At 43.3% G+C, this 25404-nt stretch overlaps 1 protein-coding gene across 2 annotated transcripts; it reads left to right on the top strand.

Annotated features, from left to right (window-relative positions):
- On the top strand, window positions 1-23054 carry LOC148513767 (zona pellucida-like domain-containing protein 1). 2 transcript variants are annotated; one of them, XM_088481417.1, is made up of 11 exons: window positions 1-32; window positions 1000-1096; window positions 2373-2599; window positions 6614-6801; window positions 10527-10599; window positions 11281-11378; window positions 15040-15126; window positions 16976-17135; window positions 17221-17314; window positions 20097-20144; window positions 22712-23054. In XM_088481417.1, exons 2-11 carry the CDS (start codon window positions 1009-1011, stop codon window positions 22888-22890), a joined length of 1242 nt encoding a protein of 413 aa, XP_088337543.1. In that variant the 5' UTR covers window positions 1-32; window positions 1000-1008; the 3' UTR covers window positions 22891-23054. The 2 variants fall into 2 exon arrangements, with proteins under 2 accessions (XP_088337543.1, XP_088337544.1); XM_088481418.1 differs by lacking the exon at window positions 1-32 and having other exon boundaries at window positions 1058-1096; window positions 2458-2599.
- Window positions 23055-25404: the final 2350 nt, after the last annotated feature.

Raw genomic sequence — 25404 nt, 5'->3', positions numbered from 1 at the left:
ACACTGAGGACTACCATCTGTCACCGTTCTGGGTATGTACATAATTATTTTTTATGAATTATTTTTCCCGACAAAAACATTTTAAGTATTATTAGGTTGAGCCCAATTTTATATACAGGAATTGAATGTGTTAAGTCATTTAAAGTTTGCTACTGTACATTTGTAATTAAATGAGGAATTGGTAACTGAAGTACACAAACAGTATAAAATAGATATCAGTATACAATATCTTTAAAAATATAGTGCATCACAATTGAATAAACTGTGATATCCTCAACAGCCACTAATATTTTATTATCTGAGATTTCACTGCTTCACAAAAGGGATATTATGAATACTATCTAAGGTTATGTGAGTGTCTTAGCGATCTATGTGCTAAGCATTGTAGAGAGATAAAGTGTGGACGGAGATACAGTACCAACCAATCAGCTCCTGACTGTCATTTTTCAAACACAGCCTGTAAAGGGACAGTTAGGAGCTAATTGGTGGGTATGTTATCTCCGTCTACTTTAACGCTTTCCAAATCTTAGTACATAGGTCCCTTAGTAGTTTAATTGACTTTATCTCCATCATCTTTATTTCTCTCCAAGGCTTAGTACATAGACCCCTTAGTCCTAGACCAGGCTTCATATACTACAATGTGTGTGTCTAAAACACACATCTTTGTGTGTTTAATTAAATAAATAAACATATATATATATTTTATATATATATATATATGTATATATATATATAATCATAGCCAATTGATGAACCTAGTATCTTACCTAGCAGAGCTCCAAGAATTCTCAATCAGGCTCTACCACCTGCATTGTCTGTCTCATCCCCCAATGCGGTCCTGGGAAAACTCATATATTGCAACACACAAATAGGTCATTTCACCTTGGAGATTAGAAAGGCAATAAAATCACATTTTCTGTCTGCACAGTGTTTCAACTGAATAACACTCTAATCTCTAAATGTTTATATACCGTTGGTATTTCTATACTTTTATTTCAGAACTTGAAAATGAATTTAGCCTTTCTACTGCTGATAGTTATATCTTCACAGCCCTGTAGTGGACAAGTATGCTCACCTGCATTTAATCGACTGCCAGGTGAGGTGGAGCAATTGTATCTGGAGCCATTGGGGCTGATGTAGAGTTGGACATAAGTATCTACGTTTAGCGCATATTGTACTTTTTTTGTACTGTATGTGCAAACGTTATTTCCTAAATTTCCATCCATTTGTAGATTTGTTCGCAGTTTGCATTTACGAATCTTTATACTTAGAGAGGTGGAACGTGAAATGGCAGGGGCGTGCAAGGGGATCCGGTCAATATCCCGACAGTCGGGACTCGAGATGCCGTCCCCAGAATCCCGACACCTGTCAGAATCCTGGAGCCGGTATCCGGACTGTAAGTACAGCGGTTAGGGGGAGGGTTAGGCACTAGGTGGAGGGTTAGGGTTAGGCACTAAGGGGGGAGGGTTAGGTTTAAGGTGCGGGGAGGGTGGGTGCTTAGGTTTAGGCACTAGGGGGGGCTTAGCTTCAGGCACCGGGGTGGAGAGGGGAGGGTTAGATAACTGACCGACAACTGTCTGTATTCTTACCCTGTCGTGATACCGTAGTCGGGATTCTGACCGATGGGATCCCGAGTGCCGGCAGTCCATACCTTGTGCAAGTGCTGGCTGAATACAGTAAAGGTCGGTTCAAGCCAATGAGAGCCTTGCAGTCAACAACAAAGACACATGCCCTGCCAAGTGGTATGAAACATGCAGTTCATGTACCCTGATACAATATACCCACTGAGACGATCGGCAGCAGCTTCTATGTGTCTGATTGTGTCTGCTTCCCTCCCACTGATGCTATGAGTGCACCATCATTTATTTGATATTTGCAAATGTTCTGCCGCATAACAGCAGGTTCCCATTTGCTTTTAAAGTGAAAGAAAATAAATTAGTGCATTTATATTATTATTTTTTTTTTTGCATCTGCATATATTTGTATTTTACATGATAAGTGTGACTAGTATTTATATTTATTAATAACGATGTCTACATACAGATGGACAATCTTATGTATATGATACTTCAATATAGGACTATTGTTGTTTAGAAATTGGGTACTGTAACTACTGTAGCATTTGCTGCTAACATTGGCAAAATAAGCTGCATACACCACTGACGCCCTGACATGAAACTGGCACCTACGGTATGATACAATTGTAGAGCTGGGAGTCAGCCCCTGAGATTCATCTAGCTGTACACTAGGCATTTTTTTGTGCACAATTTACACCTGTGTCTTGGGTGCAAAATGCATCCTGCTCTACATGAGCCCTATTGTGTCCTGAGATCGTTGTCATTTTACCACTGTTTGTATGCTTTTTTTTCTAGATAACAGTGATATTGCTGTTACTTGTGGGCCACATGATATCCAGCTGTCCATAAACGTTTGCCCGGTTTATTTTGCCAATTTTAGTCCAACTGAGCTTGCTCTGAATGGGAAACACAACCAGACAGCATGCTTTGGTGTAATGGACAACTCCACTGCGCTCCCCGTCCTGAAATTTACTTTGCGTCTTGATGACTCCAGCAGCAATGTGTGCGGTAATTTCATTGAAGTGAGTACATGGGGTATGAAGATGTATTCCAATCGACACGTATCCATTAGACAAGTTTTCACTGTAGATGGTACATAACAAGGCTGAGCCACGACCTTTGTATAACATATTACAAATAGATCCTAAAGGCTTTCTAAATCTTATCGTACCATAGCATGTCAAACTACTTTCTCAAGTAGCCTGAAAAATAGGCTTGGATCACTTTTGGGTTACCGTATTGAACCATGACGACCTGGCATGGGTCTGCCTTAAGCTCGAAACTTGGATCGCCGAAACTATAACATTTGACGGTGGTTTTGCCTAAACCAAAATTAAACATGCCAATCTCTAAGAAAAAAATAAAATTAAATAAAAAAAATAAATAAATAAAATAAAATAAAAAAATAAATAAAAAAATATATTATATATATATATATATATATATATATATATATATATTAAACAGAAAGAAGGTGGAACTCCAGGGCTGGTTACAGTGGTAAAACAACTGGTGCTTTAATCAATGTTTCGGGGTCCGGCACCCCTTCACCATGACACACTGTGTTGTGTCCTGATGCAGGGGTGCTGGACCCCGAAATGTCCTGGAGTGCCACCCTCTTTCTGTTTTCTGCATATGGGTGCTATCCCCGGGAATGCACCCAGGCAAGGTACACCTAGGCTCCAGCTGCCTCTAGAGTGCCGGATTCATGTTTTTTTTTTCTCTCTCTCTCTCCCCCCCCTCCCCAAGGAGGACTAATACAGAGATCATTGACAATCTCCAAAATAAAATAACATAGAAAAGACAAAACAAAAATAATTACAAAATTAGGTGCTGTGAGCAATTGTCAGATGTAATTGAAAAACATGGACATCAAAAACAACAGTAACAAAGCTGGGAAGAGAACAAAGGGGAGCACAGGGAAGTATGGATTGGCGTGTGGTAATAGAGAAGGGCTACTGGGGAAGGCAGAGTCTTCATCATTTTTTTTTTTACCCAGCCATACAGTACCTGAACATTGATAGTACGGAAAGACCATAATGACATTTTGAAGATGAATGTGCTGCCAGGACTGTCACATGATTGGTAACAATGGGACTCAGGACCTCATTCAGAGTCGGTCGAAGCAGCCGCACGGTCGTACGGGAAAAGGGGCCAGATATGTAAATGATTCCCTCGCAAGTTGCGTCCCTAAGTTCGGATCGGCTGCTAGCCGACCAAGTGGAGGAAGCAGCCGTAATTCAAAAAAATACGCCCCCTTCTCGTACGCATTACACATCATCTCCGGGCATATAAGGATTAATCGAGACCATCGAGAACCATCGGAACTGGTCGTAGAGCTTAAGGTTGACCATACCTTCTCTTAAGCTCTACGATCATGTCAGTTTAAATACCTCCCATGTCACATGTGCCATGACGCTACTTTGTTAATTATGCACTCCCATAAACCGTATGCACTCCCATAAAACGCTGTTCGCATAATTAGGCACGCCTGTGTAACACCTCCAATTTGGTGGGATGTCAGTGAGTGGATCGTACCTGCTTTTCTTCTGGAACCTGCTTGGGCGTAGATCAGTGCAGTTCCTCTTTCAGGTTCCTCCTATCACAACAGAGAGACAGGAGACCCCCAAGAATCCAGCAGAGTAAACACACTTTGGGGAAAGTGACATTAATTTTATTATGCTAAGACACTTAGTCACGCTTGCACTGTTCGGAGTAAAGGTAAAGTATGCAAGGATACGACAATACCAAAAATATATAGTTACTTGAATTAACTTATGATCACTTTCCAAAGCTCACTATAACTTGCTCAAAATGACATTTATAATACCTGTTTCACTTTTGCTATTACTAACTGGCAATGAATAATTGTAATTTAACTTATCAGTAACACTAAGCGCATTACAATACAATGTCTCTGAGTATAATTACACCCAACTGCTCTGGTGTAAGGTCTTACTGCAAATTGCCAATAAGGAGCACAATGTCCCTCTCTGTGTGTCCTTGAGGTATTGTCACTTAATCTTCCCTGTACAGGCTCTCGTCGGTGCACATAAATACAAAGGAGGTGCAGGTAATCGCTGTATACTGAGATGCAGGGGTGCTGTCCCTGTAACTGTGGTCATTTAGAATAAATACTGTGGTACAGTGGTGTTAGCAGTATGATTAGGTGTCCCTCACTGCAATGGGTACAATATAGCTTGCTGCTGTACCTGGATAGCTGTCACTGATGCAGAAGGTACACTGACACACTGGAATAGTTCTGTCCTGCACTTGTGTGCACTGGGATTGTCCTTGTTGCAATCAGCTCTTAAGCTCTCTTCTCTATGTGGTCACTCAGTGTCAGTGCTTGCATTGGTTACTCACTGTGTCCCTCTGCAGCAATAGCAGGCTCTCTGGTGCTGACAGTTACAATTGTCAGACTCTGTAGGAGGCTCTTTCCTCTGTCTGCTCTCAGCATGGGCCGGTCTGTCTCTGGGGATCCTCACAGGCAGTGCAGCTCCTATCACTACTGCAGCTCTCCTCAGGCACCACGTGTGCCCAGAAACTCAGCCTCTGCCCACAGTATGCTGCTCCTCTCCCTGTCTTGTACAGGACTCACTGGGCTTCTCTAGCTCCACCCCCAACAGCCTCTCTCTAGTTTCCCTCCTTAAGGCTGGCAGAACAATCTCCAGGGGATCAGCAGGGTCCTAACTCCTGGCCATTAACCCCTTCCATGCTGGAGAAAACACTGCTGGTTTGGGGGTATCACACCTGCGTCCGGATCTCCACTCCCCCGTTTTCAAGCACCTTCCCCTGTTACCACCCAGAAACACCTCAATCTGTCACTCAAACTACCAGGGCCGCAACTGGGGGGGGCTAGAGGTGCACGTGCACCGGGTGCCGGAATGCAGGGGGTGAAAAAGGTATGACTCACGGTGGCTTGGGGGCTAGAGAGTCAGAAAACGGCCATCCAAAAATGGCCGCCGCCAAGGAGGAGATAGATGCTAGAGGTCCTTACTGGACCTCTAGTGTCTCTTAGGCCAGCACAAGTGCTGGGAGAAGATGCTGAACGCTGCATCTTCTCCCGTGAAACCCCCTGGCAGCGACCATAAAACCCCTGACAACAAGCAGGTAATTTTAAAGTAATTAGAAGCCTTACTGTGGTGCATAAAATGGTGTCGGGCAAATATGTAAGTGGCACTTTGGTAATAGGCATTACAGTGTGTGGCATAATGTGTAATGGGCATTAGTGTGTGTGGAATAATGTAAGTCACTATACCAGGGACGTTTGACTAGTGCACTGCCTTACGGAGGAGCAAGGACAAAATCCAGGTACGGGAAGGGAGGGGGCGCAAAATTGCTGCCTTGCACCGGGTGACAAATATCCTAGTTTCGGCCCTGAAACTACCGACCTGGCTGTGCTCAAGGAGAGAGAAATTTCTGATTGTAGCGGCTAGTTTGCGCACGCGCATTGCGAACCTTACGCATGCACAGTATAGCGAACATCGGTGGCGTACGACCGTGCGGCCGCTTCGACCGACTCTGAATGAGGTCCTCAGTATCAATGCTATCAATAGGGGAGGAACACCAAAGGGCCTGTACTGTATTTTGTTTTGCCTGCCAGAGAAGGTAACAGTCCTGCATGGTACAAAGTAAATTGCAGCAGGATGAAACTATTGTGACGAAGTATGGAAATAGTCTCAGGATAATTGGTTCAGTTAAAAAATTCTCTGCCTGCAGTGTGACAGGTGCTTTTCATCTCATCATCTAATTTCACAGAATTGAACCAGAGTTTAAGGTTTTATAAAGGTTTTAGAACTTGGGACTGTGACTCATGTGTAATACAACCAAATATGGGGGTCTAAGTAGTAAGCCTTGGAGAGAGATGAAGTGGATGGAGATAAAGTACCAACCAATCAGCTCCTAACTGTCACATTATAGACTGTGTTTGAAAAATGACATTTAAGAGCTGATTGGTTGGTACTTTATCTCTCTTCACTTTATCTCTCTCCAAGGTTTAGTACATCTACCCCTAAATGTTTTCACTTTCACAGATTTTGAATGAAGCGGGCAGTGGTGCATTCAACGATTACTCAACAGTCCAAACAGTTGCCATCTACGGGTTTGTGGATTCTCTACCCTTGGCTGAAATGGGAGTTGTCTCCTACAGCACAAACCTGTACTATAATTTTTCGTGTCACTACCCTCTACAGTACCTAATGAACAATACTGAATTGTTAACGTAAGTATATCATTATTTGGTTTGGTCAGTGATTCAGTTTATGTACAGTCCATTTTTTTTTCCAATGCCTGTATTTGAATTGTACAAAGTAGCAGTCTTGCAGGTTAACTCCGACTACAGTATGGGCAATTGAGAAGATGTACGGTGAGATTGTCAGTGGCCTCATAATCTATTCATATCTGCATTAGATTCCATATCATTTCATATAAGGAGGTCTCTACAATTAAGGTCCCAATCTCAGAGGCCAAAAAACTAGACACCAGGGGTTGGACGCATCAATGCAGTTTTTGCGGTCAAAATGTCATTTTCAGAGCTTTGACCGCTTACTGCATATGCACCAAGCGACAGAATTCAATACTTTTTGGGGCTTGGATGCGGCTGGCAATGCCATCTTTAGCCCATGGGCTTCTATTCGCAATTCCCCCTGAGAGGTAGTCAATCAGATCAAGGAACAGGGGATAGAACTGACAGATGTGAGGAACAAGGGGAAGCACGGGGAGATGTGAGGAACAAGGGGAAGCACTGGAGACGTGAGGAACAAGGGGAAGCACGGGGAGATGTAAGAAACAAGGGGAAGCGCAGGGAGACGGTAGGAACAAGGGGAAGCACGGGGAGACATGAGGAACAAGGTGAAGCATGGGGAGATGTGAGAAACAAGGGGAAGCACAGGGAGATGTGAGGAACAGGGGGAAGCATTGAAGATGTGAGGAACAAGGGAAGCACGGGGAGACATGAGGAACAAGGGGAAGCACGGGGAGATGTGAGGAACAAGGGAAAGCATGGGGAGACATGAGGAACAAGGGGAAGCATGGGAGACATGAGGAACAAGAGGAAGCACGGGGAGACATGAGGAACAAGGGGAAGCATGGGGAGATGTGAGGAACAAGGGGAAGCATGGGAGACATGAGGAAGAAGGGGAAGAATGGGAGACGTGAGGAACAAGGGGAAGCACGTGGAGACATGAGGGACAAGGGGAAGCATGGGGAGACATGAGGAACAAGGGGAAGCCTGGGGAGATGTGAGAAACAAGGGGAAGCACGGGGAGACATGAGGAACAAGGGGAAGCATGGGAGACGTGAAGAACAAGGGGAAGCACGGGAAGACATGAGGAACAAGGGGAAGCACGGGGAGATGTGAGGAACAAGGGGAAGTACGTGGAGACATGAGGGACAAGGGGAAGCATGGGGAGACATGAGGAACAAGGGGAAGCATGGGGAGATGTGAGAAACAAGGGGAAGCACAGGGAGATGTGAGGAACAGGGGGAAGCGCAGGGAGACGGTAGGAGACGTGGAGACGTGAGGAACAAGGGAAAGTATGGGGAGACATGAGGAACAAGGGGAAGCCTGGGGAGATGTGAGAAACAAGGGGAAGCACGGGGAGACATGAGGAACAAGGGGAAGCATGGGAGACGTGAAGAACAAGGGGAAGCACGGGAAGACATGAGGAATAAGGGGAAGCATGGGAGACGTGAGGAACAAGGGGAAGTACGTGGAGACATGAGGGACAAGGGGAAGCATGGGGAGACACGAGGAACAAGGGGAAGCATGGGGAGATGTGAGAAACAAGGGGAAGCACAGGGAGATGTGAGGAACAGGGGGAAGCGCAGGGAGACGGTAGGAGACGTGGAGACGTGAGGAACAAGGGAAAGTATGGGGAGACATGAGGAACAGGGGGAAGCATGGGGAGATGTAAGGAACAAGGGGAAGCATAGGGAGATGTAAGGAACAAGGGGAAGCATGGGGAGATGTGAGAAACAAGGGGAAGCATGGGGAGATGTGAGGAACAAGGGGAAGCATGGGGAGATGTGAGAAACAAGGGGAAGCATGGGGAGATGTGTGGAACAAGGGGAAGCAGGGGGAGACGTGAAAAACAAGGGAAAGCATGGGGAGATGTGAGGAAAAAGGGGAAGCACGCGGAGACGTGAGGGACAAGGGGAAGCATGGGGAGACATGAGAAACAAGGGGAAGCATGGGGAGATGTGAGAAACAAGGGGAAGCACAGGGAGATGTGGAGAACAGGGGAAGTGCGGGGAGATGGTAGGAACAAGGGGAAGCATGGGGAGATGTGAGGAACAAGGGGAAGCACGGGAGACTTGAGGAATAAGGGGAAGCATGGGAGACGTGAGGAACAAGGGGAAGCACGTGGAGACATGAGGGACAAGGGGAAGCATGGGGAGACATGAGGAACAAGGGGAAGCATGGGGAGATGTGAGAAACAAGGGGAAGCACAGGGAGATGTGAGGAACAGGGGGAAGCGCAGGGAGACGGTAGGAGACGTGGAGACGTGAGGAACAAGGGAAAGTATGGGGAGACATGAGGAACAGGGGGAAGCATGGGGAGATGTGAGGAACAAGGGGAAGCATGGGGAGATGTGAGAAACAAGGGGAAGCACAGGGAGATGTGGAGAACAGGGGAAGTGCGGGGAGACGGTAGGAACAAGGGGTAGCATGGGGAGATGTGAGGAACAAAGGGAAGCATTGAGAGACATGAAGAACAATGAAAAGCCCAGGGAGATGTGAAGAACACGAGGAAGCACGGGGAGACAGGAAGAACAATGGAAAGCACAGGGAGGTATGGGGAACAATGGAAAGCACAGGGGGATGTGAGGATCAAGGGGAAGCACGGGGAGACGGGAGGAACAATGGAAAGTATAGGGAGATGTGAGGAACAAGGGGAATCACGGGGAGATGTAAGGAACATGGAGAAAGCGCAGGGAGACAGCAGGAACAAGGGGAAGCATGGGGAGACATGAGGAACAAGGGAAAAAAGTGTACGCGGGAGGAACAGGGGTGGAACAGGGAGACGGGAGGATCAGGGGGAAGGATGGGGAGGAGGGAGGAACACGGGAAAGAACGAGGAAACAGAAGAAACAAGGAAGAACAGGGAGATGGGTGGAAAGGGGAAAAACAGGGAAGATGGAAAAAACAGAATAGGAGAGGATGAATAGAAAAACAGCGAGACAGGATAAAGAGAGGAAAGGACATAGGGAGATGGGAGATGCAAGGGCAAGGACAGTTGCAGATGGGAAAAACAGGGGGAAGGACTGGGAGATGGAAGGAATGAGGAAGGACAGAGGGAGATGGAAGGAAATTAGTGCACAATAGCCAGTTGCCCGGCAAATGACGGGTTAAAAATACTAGTTTTTCTATAATAATGTTGTGGGTATAAAGGCAGGTATCCACTAACCGATTAAACAGAGCAATTGAACGATAATGATATCGTTATCGTTCAATCGCTTGTTAATCAGGTACAAACTGGGCAGCTTAATGTCAAAAACGACCAGCGATGTGCCCTCCCGCTGGTCATTTTTTACATCTATCATCGCCCGAACATGCTAGTCATCTGCTGATAACGACAGATTGGCCATATTCGGAGATGAGGGAGGGTGCCTACACTGAACGAAAGATTGTTTAGTGTAGGCACAGCACAGACTGTGAAATGACTGCACGATTGCAATGTCATAATCGTGCAGTCGTTTCGCAGTCTGCTCGTGGATGTGCCCCTTAAGGTTTAAAAAATTCATGGGTGACCATGTATAGCAGGTTAAACATTGTCAATAAGTTAGCCTCGACGTTTAATGATTGTTGCCCTTTTTTCCAATGAGGCTGCTTTTTCTAGCATTAGTTTCTAATTATTTTACGCTAAAAAAACTGTTTTGATGACAATATGTTCAGAGATTACTTTCTGCACACAGTATGTTTGGTTTCTCTTCTCTTTCTCGGCAGGTCATTTGGCGCAGTAGCCGTCAACAGCAACAATGGTAGTTTTATCAGTACTTTACGTATGCAGATTTTCATGGTACGTTTGAGTACAAATCTTCAATTTTAAAAGTGTCATTAGAATGTTAACAATAATAACTTTTACATTTGTTTTTAACCTTACTTCTTAATATGTGTTTTTCTTTTTGGCATTTTACTGTATATTAAAAAAAATCTATACAGTTGTGATGGTATAATGAGAGGATGACAAAAATGTACTGCAATAACATCCATAAAAACATTTCAACTTTGATCAACTTCGTGTTCTGTTCCACTGATGGGCCTTGTAATTTGATTGCTCCTACCCCATGTTTTCTGTACAACATGATCCCGTACATACAATAGTGATCTGTATGATCTCCAAACAAAATACCATAAAATTCACATTAGATCTAATGCCAATAACATATAGCTGTGATTTGATACTAATACCATATGGAATAATGTACTCCGTACTGTAAATTATATGATATTACAATTATGTGACCATATAAGATCACAAGGCTATAATATTGTGAGTATATAAAGAGGTGCATTCTTACTTATATTGCAAAGGTTTTCCCAACTAAGAAATAATGACATCCGAATACACCAATTATAAGCCATGACATCGGAAGTCATTGTGTATAGAGATATTATATACAGGAGTTTATATATATAATGATATCACTTGTGTTTTAAGAATACAACTACTGCTAATATTCACTTATTTTATCCAAAGGATGAAAACTTCACCACTGAAACCACATCAAATGGAACCATTTATGGTTTGATGCAAACAGTATATGTTCAAGTCAACATGAATAACTCGGCAACAAGGTATGAGTACACTTCATTCAGATAAATGTGATTTACAAATAAAAATCTTTATTATCAATTAAAATATTATACTAACATGATCTTTTTTTCACAGGTGAGATAGTCACCCAATGGCAGATTACATGGGTGTAACCAGAAAATACTGAGATCTTCATTAACATTTTGAAGGGCTGTGACTCACCTGTGACGTATTACAGATCAACGAAAGTCATATACTCATTGAAATTTAGACTATACTGCTAAACTATGAACTTCTGCAACTCAACTTAATGCTTAAGAACTGCAAGCCTGATTAGGAGGTTTGGGTCTCATACAGATGTGTCCTCATACACCTAATGTCTTTTCACCATATGGTGTAAGATGCTTGGGGCAAATTAGAGGCTCCACCACAGGTAGCAATGCAAACATTTTCCTAAATGTTTCATCTTAGTTGCACGGTAGTCACATACAAAGCCGCTCACAACCTTAGGTTGCTACTTTTGTGGAAAAGGAATTCGTATGAAATGTCTATAAGGAGATTAAGCATAATGAAACTTGGCAGGAAGAATGGCTGTGGCTGCTTGTATTGGAACCTTTTTACACCGATTTGCGGCTTAGCGCACCAGAAGTACAAGTACTGCCAGCACCAGTGTTCAGTGTATGCTTGCAGTGTAGTTTTGTCACTTTAGTGGTGTGAAAGACACAAATTTTAAGGAAAAAAAAAAGAATTGCAGACTTTTTGGCGTACCAAGCGGGACTATTTGGCGCAATTAGAGCAAAGGTGTATGAGAACATATCTGTATAGCCTATGCACGTATACCTTTTGATTTAGAATCTTCTTTGATTCAAATGTTTAATGACAGTGCCCTGTGGATTTTGCTTCTATATGGTAAAGCTGGGTACACTCTAAAATGATGTATCGGCCATCCGGCCGATCCACCGTCCTATATCTTGATTGATAATTGCATACACACCAATCGTTGGCCCGATGTATCTTGACTGATGTCACAACTGGATGGGCATTTACATGTGCCCGCCCAGTTGAGGTGTCAATCATCGGCGGCTTCTGCGTGAAGTGCACAGGTGGTCGGCCAACCGCCCATACACACAGCACGATGCATCTATATATCTGCAGATATATTGGGCATTAGCTGTGGTGCACAGCTGACGTGATATGTCTGTGGACTATGTCATTCACAGACATATCATCTGGACACACTGTCTGACGCACAAACGATATCTGCCATTCAATTGAACAGCGAATATATATCGCCCAGTGTGTATCCAGCATCATTCTTTTACAGGACAATACTTTCTTTTAGTACTAACAATACCTATACCTTTAATTATGCCGGGAATTCAGATATAGAAGTATGGTATGTACACATTAGTATAGTAGCTGTTCTGTATTTGACATAAGAAATAATGAATGTGGTAGCAAATATTATGTCAAATTGACTGCACTCCATATAAGCCGATGTTTAAGTGTTATTATAACCAAAGAGTGTTCTTGGTATGAAATAAGAACTTACTACAGATGTGTCCACATACTGCTATTCTCAAATCACTCCACATAGCCCGTTTAATGCGACAAGAAACTTTGAGACGAAGTTGCGCCATTCTTCCCTCCTCACACTTTTTTACTGAATATGCGTCTTATTCACATCACTAATGCGCCAAAAGCACAATGCACAAGTACCCTGAACACTGTTGCTGGCATTGCATGCAGCTGCTGTGTGCAATTCAGTTGTAAAATGGCAAAAGAGTGAGGACTGATACCAGGGGTGTTTCTAGAGAGAAGGGGGCCCGTGTGCAGTCTCCAACATGGGCCCCCTCCTCTCCGCCCGGTGGCTGGCACTGAGCTGTGCATGGCCAGCGCCACAGTTATAGACTCTGGGCACTAGAGTGTGCCCAGAGTCTATAGTGTACGCACAGGTCACCGGGAAAATGGCCGCAGCGGCCATTTTCCCTGAACTGCGCATGCGCAAACTATGGGAAAATGTCCACCGCGGCCATTTTCCAGTTGTTTTACAGCGCCGGACCCCCGAGCCGACGTGGGACTTCAGAGAGGTAAGTAATATTATGGGTGCAGGGTGTGCGGTGCGGGGCCCCCCTGGACCCAGGGGCATGTGTTCCCCGCACACCCTGCACCCATTATAGATACGCCCTTGATTGATACAAGTAAGCCACAGCATGCATTGTTGTGTTTAATCTGCAACTTTACACATATTCAAACAAAATACTAATACTAAGTGCCTAAGGCATTATACAATAAAGCTGGGTACACACTGACTGATATATTGGCCGATCAATTGATCGGCCAATATACCTGGTGCCCGTCGGCCAGTGTGTACCAGCGATATGTCTGTGAAGGACTTTGTTCTCAGGACATATCCCGTCAGGTGTGCTGCACAGCCGATGGACAGATATATCTGTCTATCGGCAAATGTGTACAGGTGATCACCCAATCGCCCATATACATGCAACGGCAGCCTCGGGAAGGGGGATGGGACATGTCCCCGGCCAGCTGCCTGGAAGATGATGGTCGTTCATAGTCACTTGATCTGCAGATTATCTTTGCAGTGTGTACCCACCTTAAGTGACTTTGGTTGGTTGCTACAATGCAAATAAGATGCTAAATTCAGAAATAAGTATAAAAGTCTGGATATATCGCTACCGATGACGTCTATTGGAGCGTACACACGGTCAGATTTGTCAGACTTGTCAGATTTGTCAGATGAACGATTGAACGATTAAACGATTTGAACGATTTGAACGATTGAACGATTTTTGACTGCATTAAAATGAATGGAATCGTCCAAGTCTGACTGCAAACACATCAGATATCAGAAATCGTTATCTGACCATCGGGAACGCGCATCGTTGATCGTCCATCGTTCAGGCATGTCAGATATGAACGATTTTCCTTCAGATATGAACGACTGAACGATTTTTAAATCGTTATCGTTCATATCTGAAGGAAAAATCTGATCGTGTGTATGCACCATATGTCTCACCATGCCTCCCGCACCATATGGCGCAAAAAGTATGGGTGTATGAGAACTCTTCTGTATAATGTAAGGTATCTCCAACAGAATGTTTATTTCTCATCTATAGGACCAAATGAATAGCTGGGTAAAAGGTGCTGAAAGCTTGTACTGGCATAACAAGGTTATCACTGCTTTTGTGTGTACAGCTGCTCACTGCAGCACACACTTTACCTATTGTATTTGTAACTATATAGTTTACTCGGCTACACTCAGACATAAAGGGAGTGGGTCAGGCTAAGAAATGGGCATTCATTGTAGTAAATGTCATCTGCCAGTTATCAGTGAAAAGGTGCTCTGAAAAGTATGATGTGCTTGCTAAAGATTAAGGGGTCTATTTACTAAGCAGTGTTAGGAGACAGAGTGAAAAGTGATAAGAAAGTTATAAGGTGCCAGCCAATCAGCTCCCAACTGTCATTTTTCAAACAGCCTGTGACATGACAGTTGGGAGCTGATTGGCTGGCACCTTATCACTTTCTTATCACTTTTCACTCTGTCTCCTAACACTGCTTAGTACATAGACTCCTAAAGATTTAAATCTGTTAACTCTGCTTGAGAAACAATAATCTACTTGCATCTCAATTTGCATTCTGCCATTAATGTCATATTATAATGTCTCGCTCTCTTCCCTGCAGCTACAATGTATATTTGGATCAGTGCTTTGCTACACCATCCCCTTTTGTTTCAACTATGCCGAATGACAGTTACAGCTTCTTTACAGGGTAATTTGCCAAGATCCATCTCTGTTAGCATATAATAAACAGGTAGTGGTAATGTAAGTTACTGATATTACAGCATCTTCCATTTTACATGATATCTGCAATTCAGACCTTAAAATTGGTTAAATAAATGTGATAATGTAACCCCTACTATTACATATAAGGGTATTACTGGTGCCCCCACACTTCCCTTCCCTCTCCATTGACAATAGCTCTCTCTCCTTTGTTCTCCAAGGTTGTTGTCTTTATGTCATTCTTGATTCTGCCCTATCTGTCTCCCCCCACATTCAGTCCCTCTCCCAATTGTGAGTTTTTGCCTCTGTAATATCTCCAGGGAGATGTAGTTGATATCCCGGCGCTCAGAATACCCGTGCCGCAATCCTGACAGCAGTCAGAATCCTGGCACCAGAATAATTTACCACGGCTAATTGAGTTCCCCTCTAAATTACAAAAATAAATTATTTTATTCAGCTTAGCTCAGAACTACACTGCGTGGCTCTCTGTGAGTGCTTGTACATCACAGGTATACCTGAGGATTGGCTATAGCTGCAAGAGGATGTGGATTATATTTACTGGAGTTATCCTACAATATGTTTGTATTAATCTCTGGCTAAGGCAGTGTTTCCCAACCCTGGGTCCTCAAGGCACACTAACAATCCAGATTTAAGGTTAGCCAGACTTGAGCACAGGTGACTTAATTATTACCTTAGCTGTTTTGATTTAAGCATCTGTACCCAAGCATGGATATCCTTAAAACCTGGAATGTCAGTGTGCCTTGAGGACTGAGGTGGGGAATCATTGGGCTAATGTAACTAAGATGGGGAGTTAGGAATGAAACAGATAAGTACTATAAGCGGTTTTAAAATATATTCTGCCTGATTCTGATTTGGGCGCAAAGTGGCCACAAGTGCTGACAGCCATGGTAGTGAGATTTTCTCCCTTATGCAAATGCTAGTATTCATCTGTCTTCATGCGTACAGTCACACTGTCCACTGTTTCTCATGGCAGCAACCTTCATCATCGATATCAGCACTTAAACCAGGGGTTCCCAACCACAGTCCTTAAGGCACACTAACAGTCCACATTTTAAGGATAGCCACACTTGAGCACAGGTGACTTAATTAGTACCTTAGTTATTTTGATTTAACCACCTGTATTCAAGCATGGATATCACTAAAACCAGGACTGTTGATGTGCCTTGAGGACCGAGGTTGGGAATCACTGACTTACACTAACCCCATGCTGGATGCAAAAGATCCGGCAAACAGATGTCTCTTCTCCATACACATGACTCAAACTAGCACTGAAGACTGGCTACACGCCCATGACACTCCCACTAGACAGGTCTTATCAGTGTATCTACCCACTGGCCTCCCACAAATGCCCATTTCATGAATGATGAGATTCGTTTATGCACAACTCGAATCCGATGCTCTTGTAGCCACTGTCTGTTAGCATATACATTGTTCTGTACATGTGCAGTCTGAATATATCTGTTACATGCATCTGCGTGAGACTCTGAATAAGACACTTTATCTTACTTGCATGCATAAAGTGTTGCTGTAAACAGTTACAGTAGTAATACATAGTTCTTCTATATTATTTGCTGTTCTCGCCTGTCATCAGAGATGTTTCAACAACTTACATTTTCATAATACTCGTGCAATATAACTATTTAGGCTCTAATATATTGTATAATAAAAAATGTGTAATAGTGAGAATAATACATGTTATCAACATTCAATATTGTGTGGTTCTCAAAAAATACATTAAATGCTTTACTATTAAATCAGTATGCTGTATTGTGGTTCACAGACATGTTATAATCATGGTACACTCTTCTTTCCTTCAGGTGCAGCATACAAAACAAGACTACAATTATTTCCAATGGTGTTGCCAAATCTGCCAGATTCAGCTTCATGTCTTTCCGCTTTGTGCAGCACAGTTTACAAAAAACATCATCAATATATCTGCACTGTATAACGAAGCTTTGTGAGCCTGATAAGTGCCCTGTAAGTTATCACCAGTGTTAAATAAATGAATCTATTTACATTTTTTTCTTTTTAATATATTTGATGTCTTTTTTTTTTTCTAAAGAAATGCCCAACTTCAAGAAGAAAGAGGGAGGCTAATGGAGGTGGTAGTGTTGCAGACCCAGTGCTTGTTTCATCAGGACCAATCTATGTAACAGGTAAGGGTTATATTCAAGACTCAGCAAGACAATTACAGTGTATTTACATAAATTATTCTTGTTTTTAGGATTACTGAAACAAAAAACTGAACACAAGTCTGGAAAATATTTGTAAAAATGAATTTGTAATTGTATTCACCCCTAGTTTTTACTTTGCACCTATGTCTTAAAAGACAAGTAGAACCTAGTAAAAGCTGAACTTGTAAGTTGGCAAAGTTGTGTGCCAGTTGTAATGCTACTTCTCAGTGCAATTATAACATCTTCTGAATGTACCTCACTGTCCCCATGCTTCTATGTCTCTTCACATCACTGACCTACTGTATACACCAAGGGGTAAATTTACTAAGATTCAAGATTGGTCGAGATGACAACCTCTGGTGAGTTTAGGCATGTTTTTCAACTTGCAAATTTACTAAAGGCAAACTCTGGTGAGTTTGGGAGAGAGTTCTCTCTTCTCACTTGTAAAACTCAGGTGAGATCGCAAACTCGAATCTTATCACCATTGGGCAAACTCGGAAGAACTTTTCACCTAAAATATACAGCTCGTAAATTTACCAAGAATCGAGATGACAATCTCAGGTGAGATGACAGCAAACTCTCCCAAGTTTAAGTTTTAAACACTCACCTCCAGAGCTGCGAGTTTGCCAGAAACATACACAGATCAGTGTGATTTGTGTATGTTTCTGCCTGTAAATATTAAAAATAGGGTTCATTTAAAAAAAAAAAAATACGTAGGGTCCCCTACCCCAAAAAAGCATAACCAGCCCCGGACTTGGCAACCAGTCCTGGTTCCTAAAATTCCGTGGAACAAAACGAATAGTGTTCCACTGTAATTTAGGAACCAGCACCTGGCTGCAGGGCCAGTGCTGGTTTTAAATATAAGGGGGAAAAATTGCGTAGGTGTCGCCCTATATTTAAAACCAGCACTGGAGCCAAACCGACCAGGATGTAATGCCACAGCAAGGAGACCCTATCACTGAGGCTCCATGGCCAAAGTATTAACACCGTAAGCTGGCCAGGCCAAGCAGAGGAACTCAGGGGATGTGGGGACCCCCAAGAAGAGGTCCTCCTTCTCGCAAAACCCCAGGCTTGATCTGAAGCCCAGGTCTCTTCCCCGCACCCCTGGGCTGTGGGTATGGGGGTAATAATGTGTAAAATTAAAGAAAACTATTGTATTTTACAATGGAACTACAGGTGCCAGCATGCCTGCCCTTTGGCACTTGTGGAACTACAAGTGCCAGCAGGCGGTCGGCACCCGTACCTCCACTGTAAAATAAATAGTTAAATAAAGACACAACTCACACACAGTATACAGTAAAATTTTATTACATACACCTATGTATGATTGGCTCCGGCTCCTGACTTACTGACCAGCTCATGTGAGAACTGTCAGGAGCTGGAGCCAATCAGCATCCGCAGCTTCTAACAGTTCTCACTGATCAGTCAGGAGCTGGTTTGCAGTGTATGTGATCACACACATACATCGCTAATGGTAAGTATATGGATCAGGTGCCAATTTTGTGTTTTTGCAAATACCCCCCTGGATGCTACGGAGAGCAGCACGAGGATGGAGGTGAGTATAGGATCTCTTTTGCAGGTACATCCAAACAGATTTTTACATGGGACAAAAGGACGTGAACATCTGACAGCAGGTAAGTATATGTGAATGGGATAGGTTTATGTAATAACATTTTACTGTATACGGTGTGTGTTGTGTCTTTATTTAACTATTTATTTTACAGTGGAGGTACGGGTGCCAGCCACCTGCTGGCACTTGTAGTTCCACAAGTGCGAAAGGGCAGGCATGCTGGCACCTGCAGTTCCACTGTAAAATACAATAGTTTTCTACTATTTAACACTTTATTACCCCCGTACACACAGTCCAGGGGTGAGGGGAAGAGCCCCGGACTTCAGCTTGGGGTTTCGTGAGAGGGGGTACCCCTTCTAGGGGGGTCCCCACCTCCTCGGCTTGGTGTGTTAATTCTTTGGTCATGGAGCCCCGGTGATAGGGTCTCCTGGCTGTGACATTACACCCCGGGTGGTTTGGGTCCAGTGCTGGTTTTAAATATAGGAGGACCCCTATGCAAATTTCCCCCCTATATTTAAAACCAGGACTTGCCCAGCAGGCAGGTGCTGGTTGCTAAATTATAGTGGAATTCTACTCGTTATGTTCCCCATAATTTTAGGAACCAAGACTGGCTGACAAGTTTGGGGCTGGTTATGCTTTGGGGGGGACCCTACGTCATTTTTTTTAAAACATTTAACCTGTTTTTTACAGGAACAACACACAAGCAGCCTTCACTTATCTCACTGATATGTGCATGTTGCTTGCTCGGGAGAGATTTGCAGTGAGAAAACACTGTAATCTCGGGTGAGCAATCTCATCTAAACTTCTTACTCGGGGGAAATATCTCAATCTGCTTCACCATCGGAAAACTCACTTCACCTAAACTCACTTATTAGTAAATTTGAGAGATGAAAAATGGGAAAATCACCCGAGATTCAGCGATCCAAATCAAGATTAAAATAAAAACAATATTTGACCAAACTCATTTCTTAGTAAATTTACCCCCTAGACATAGGTCTTTAGGTGAAAGCATCTTTCCAAATAGGAGTATGGGGTGTTTTCGGGTGTGTCTTCATTAATATGTTCAACCTTTGCAATCTGTTGTTTTGGCTGTATGAGAAGAATGAGATATTGGTAAAAGCGATGATCTCCAAGCTACATCCAAGTCCCATGTGCAGTGTGTGTACATACCAATGCTTATTTACTGTTTTGCAGATAAGACAAGTCAGGTTTCTGAAGTGTCTAGTCTATCAACTGGTGATGGTAAGTGTTTTTAAATATCATTATTTATTTTTTATTTATATTGTGCCACAAGGGTTACCATACAAAGGGGATAAAGCATACAACAAACTTACAAAAGTACTTTAGACAGTTACAACCAAGTTGCGACTGAGACTCACATACATCAATAAATAGCTGGGTGCATGCCCAAATTCTTTCAATATATAGAGCCAGTTAAAAAGAAATCTGGCAAGCCAGCGCACCAACGATATATGCAACAAGAAGATTAAAATGTCTATTGCCACATAGAGGTACAGACTTAGTAGCATTGTACTCACCTGAATCAAGGTACCATGATATGATTATGTGCCATGACAGGATTACATAAATGCAACCACAATGTTATATTATTTTGTAGAGGACACAATAGATGAGGGGGGGTTGTTTGTAAAAGCTTACAATCTAGGGAATGTGGGAGGGGTGGTAGGTTTGAATGAAAGGATGAGTCTTAAGGAAATGTTTAAAGTCTGGGTGAATGTCTAATTGGACAAGAAAGGACATTCCAAATGTTGAGAGCAGCATGGGAGAAATCCTAAATGCGACAGTGTATAAAAACGATCAGGCAGGAGGTGAGGAGGCAATCATTGGCAGAGCATAGCGGGTAAGCAGTGAGTGTGTATGGAATTGAGGCTGGAGATGTAGGGAGAGAAGAGTGATTGAGAGTTCTGAGATGAGTGAGATTAGTTTAAACTTGATTCTAGAAGGGGGGATAGTTAAGTGGGGCAGAAGAGGTGGAATGTAGGGAGAGGAAAATTAGGTGGGCGGAGGTTTTGAAGATGGAGAAGGCAGATTGGAAGGTCGATGAGAATAAGGTTGCAGCAAACAAGGCAAGCGATTAGATTGGCTGAATGAGAGTTTTCGGGACTTCCAGGCTGAGAAAGGGCCTGATCCTGGAAATGTTACTGAGATGGAAGAAGCAAGATTGGGAAAGGAATGTAATGTGGTGGTGGAGGGGGGGAAGATGTTGCATGAATGATAGGGCACTATGGCATAATAATTGTGGGACAGAGTGTGTGTGTGAGGGGTGGGGGTATTGTCAATAGAGAGAGAGAGGTTGGAGGTGGGTCGGGGTGAGAGAACTTGGGCAGGTGTAACAACAATGACATACATTTTAGAGATATTACGTTTAATGAAGTGCTGGGTTGGTGACATGGCCGGATGAAAAATAAATAGTCATGGGACAGAGGAAGAGGTCAGGGTAAGAGAGTGGGTGTCATCAGTATAGAGGTGGTTAAGAAACCCAAAGGAGCTGTGAAGCTCAGAGATGGAAGATACAGTATGTAGATGGAGTAGAGGACTAAGGTTTAGAAACTTTGGAAGGGGGAGATGAAGTGAATACAGATGTATCCACACAGTGGCGTCACTATGGGTGGTGACACCCATTGCAGTATCTAGGGAGTCTTCGTGTGCCCTGAAGCCATGACTTCTTGGTCCAAGAGGCCATAGCCTGATCTGTCTAATTTCTGGGCATGACCGTGTGTCACCTCCCCTGTTCTCGTCATGCTGGGGGCTTGCTCAGCACTCCAGGAGCTGCTGGGCAGTCCCCAGCCTCTCCCAGCACAGTGGATGACTCGCGAATACCCACGTTATCCATCACCACTACTCGCTGACAAAATCCAAGTGGGTTACACCAAAATAGCAGAGCTGGTCTGCTATTTTGCTGTCACACCCTAGGATGGTGTCTCCTGATGTCAGTTGGTATCCACCATATGACGCTATGTGATATGAAGAATACATAAAAATTTGAAAATTGCCCATGTTGCTGCTTCTAAGTCACCCCAAATGTCTCAGGCCATATGGTGCAAAAATTCTAGGTGAAGAGGACACATCTGTAGGTGGTTTTAAAACAAACCTACAGTGCACTAAAAAAAGTTACATTATAATCTCTTTTGGAGATTAAAAAAACATTAGGGTTGTATCAATGTTTACACGTAAGTGAATTGTTATTATCTGTTATCACCTTTGGCTCTGAATTGTTATGTAAGCTCCTACCTTTCTATTTAAACAAAGTTAACATAAGCCATATTGGAGATCTTGGAGGGGATGGTCCAGTGGATAATGGGGGGGAAGGGTACAGGGGGCATGGAAGTCTGCTATGTATTAACCACCAGGGTCACCAACAGCTGAACAAGGCTCAGGTAGTGTTGGGTGTGGACAAATCTGGGAGGTGTGGCCATGCTCCCTACAAAATATTATTACTATGCATGGTGACATAGGTCCCCTCCAAAAGGCCCGGGCCTTGGTAATCAGTACCCGCTGCACACTCTTGGTGCTCCTGTTAGCTTCCTATCCACCATCTACAGATGGTGGATCATCGGCAAACTATAACAAATAACTTATGGGTGCATTATCCCACCCATTCATCATTTTAACATGGCAGTATACCATTCTTACAAAGCTTACTCCAGTCTATGAGCAATTTTCTTTAATAAAACATAATATTTCTTCAGGAAGACTTTTATTTCTTTCTTTAGTTTCATTGCCATCAGTCCATCTCATACCACCCAAACCTGATTAATGATTTTCACATTGTTTCCCATTAAATACAGGCACAAGCCAGCTGGCAGAAACCCAGACAGGAGTCATTGTCGGTGTCATCATTGCTGTCATTTTAGCATTTGGTCTTCTCTTTTTAAGTTTCATGCTGTATAAAATGTATTACAGCCGTCTCTCGCAGATAAGTGACCTGAAAGGAAAGAATGATGCCTACACCAAACAAGCACCATAATAATTATATGCAAATTAAAATAATTAACTGGGGTGAAAGCAGTATAGCATACTGATTAAACATGTACACTGCTGGTTACAGATTGCACACTGTATAACTAATCTATAGTCATCTTGTAATAAAACACAACTGAACCATTTTCTAAAATAAAATTCTTACACTTCCCTTTGCACTTTATTTTACCCATACTGTACTTTGTAACAGAGCCCAACCTGAGAAGGCAAGACAGAGGCGGTTGTCAGAGATAATGCAGTGGTTGATGTATAATCCTTAGGGGTATATTTACTAAGCAGTGTTAGGAGACAGAGTGAAAAGTGATAAGGTGCCAGCCAATCAGCTCCCAACTGTCATTTTTCAAACACAGCCTGTGAGATGGCAGTTAGGAGCGGATTGGCTGGCACCTTATCACTTTTCATTCTGTCTCCTAACACTGCTTAGTTAATAGACCCTATAGAGAGAAAAGAGGTTATGGCTGTATATACATGGTATAAGTGTCACAACTAGAGATATGTGTGGACCCTCATGTTTTGGTTTTTGCAAAACCAGCCTCAAATGTTATGGTTTTGGCAAAATCACCCTCAAGTGTTTTGGTTAGGATTCGGTTTTGGATTTCTTTAAAATGAATAAGAACAGCTAAACTCATGTAATATGGGCCTGTTTACATGCAATCCAAAACCCGGGTTTCGTTTTTTAAATTCAAGTTCCGAACTTACAGCAAATCCAAGCCATAACTCTGTTCGGGTTGAGTATGGGATCCCGGCGGTCGGGATGCCGGTGGTCAGAATATCGACAGTGGCATCCCAACAGTCAGAATCCTGAGAGAATTAGGTAAGTATCCTAACCCTAACCCTCCCCTAACTATAACCCACCTTTCCATGAGCATAACCCTAACCCTCCCCTCCCACAGCCTAACTGTAACCCTCCCCCCTAATTCTAACTCTCGCCCCCTCCCCCCCACAGCCTAACCCTAAAACTTACCGTCCGAATGTTAGAGGTCAGTATTCTGGAGCCAGGACTCCGACTGCTGTTAGGATTCTGGCATCCCAACCGCCAGGATGCCGACTATATCCCCTCTGTTCTACTCAGAACCCCAAAAGTGATCTGTGCCAGTACTATATTTGACTCGGAACCCCAAAGTTGGTATGTGCTCATTTTTTTTAGGAAAACGGAACCGCACATCTCTAGTGACAACATTGCTATACTTACAAAATGAGATTAATCCAATATATCCAAATGTGTCATACAAATTCAGAAAGTCTCTGCTGCACCTCGGTTAGAGTTCAACATCGGAGAGGAATGGCTCCAAGAGAACCAATGGACAATGCCAAATTCAGCTCAAAATGGAGGGAGCTGGTTAGAAATAAAGGAGAGAAGCCGACAATCGATCCAAGTGGATAAATAAAATTAATAAAAAAGAAGATATTTCACTCACAACTAAGATGATGGAAATAGACTCTGTAACACAAGGCCACTTCACATGTGGAAGGATGTGTGCAGCTCTGCATCAGTTTCTATATTATAGTAAAATGTAAAATAATAGATAATCCAATCCGAGTTAGCATAGGGGGGCCAAATTTGTATGAAGGCCTATCATAATTTATTTTTCCAAATGGCACCTCTGGATATTTTCCTCTTTGTGGTTTATCTCTAAAACACACCCACATATTAAAAGGCACCCAACATCAAATAGGGATAGTGTAGTGTTTTGTATTGAAAGCTTTTATTTAATATAATATTTATAGATTTCATGCGTACAATTTCTAAACTTGAACAGTTAGCTTATCTGATAAAGGTCACAGGGCCTGATTCAGACCCGCTCGCTAGGATGCGTTCACTCGTAGCTGGCCGATTTTTGCAATCTGCGCTAGCGTATGCATCGCAATGCGCATGTGCGAACCACGGCGAATTCTCGGGAAGTGAACGCTCGCTGCACATAGACAGCCCAGCAGAGTGAGTGACAGGAGTAGCCGTTTGTGGGTGGTGACAGGAGCTGGCAGCTAGAAACGGGGGAGTGGAGGTGTGCCTGAGTGTCTCAACGCCGTTTCCGAGGCGTGCATAATTAAAAGGCAGCTTCTTAGTACACGTCATTTGGTTGTATTTCACACTGAAGTGTTCGCAGTGCTTGTGGCAGGGTATAGGTAACCTCAAGCACTGCGATCGCATCCGATGGCGCTCGATGTACCAATGTTTTCATGCACTTCCAGGAGATGACGTGCACAAGTGGGTGTCTTATGAATGGCTTGTGGGCATCTGCATACACAAAGTGATCGCACGCCAAGACATAGTGGATGTTCTAATGCCTTGCCGTGCGATTGCCTGCCTTGCTGGGAGTGCGCTGGATTTGCATATGCAGGGTGCGAGCGAACGCATCTAGTGAGCGGGTCTGAGTGACCTCCACAGTCCCAAGTGGTTGGAATTTTTCAGTCTTCAGTTTCATCCAAAAAAGACGGGAGCTCCAGCAGAAGGTGGAACCTCAGGGTTCTGCACACCAAGTTCCAGATGATAGAAGCTTTA

Source organism: Taudactylus pleione, unplaced genomic scaffold (genome assembly GCF_031769625.1).
Source record: "Taudactylus pleione unplaced genomic scaffold, aTauple2 ptg000270l, whole genome shotgun sequence".
Lineage (NCBI taxonomy): Eukaryota > Metazoa > Chordata > Amphibia > Anura > Myobatrachidae > Taudactylus > Taudactylus pleione.
The sequence above is the reverse complement of the archived record's forward strand: the minus strand, read 5'-3'. Positions and strand labels throughout refer to the sequence as shown.

What these genes read in the sequence shown, in the direction of transcription:
- LOC148513767 (XM_088481417.1), top strand. Translation starts at nt 1,009, where the DNA reads ATGAATTTAGCCTTTCTACTGCTGATAGTTATATCTTCACAGCCCTGT. An exon ending in ATGAATAACTCGGCAACAAG is followed by an intron (nt 11,379 to 15,039) that starts GTATGAGTACAC and finishes TCTTCCCTGCAG; the next exon opens with CTACAATGTATATTTGGATC. An exon ending in AGTTACAGCTTCTTTACAGG is followed by an intron (nt 15,127 to 16,975) that starts GTAATTTGCCAA and finishes TCTTTCCTTCAG; the next exon opens with GTGCAGCATACAAAACAAGA.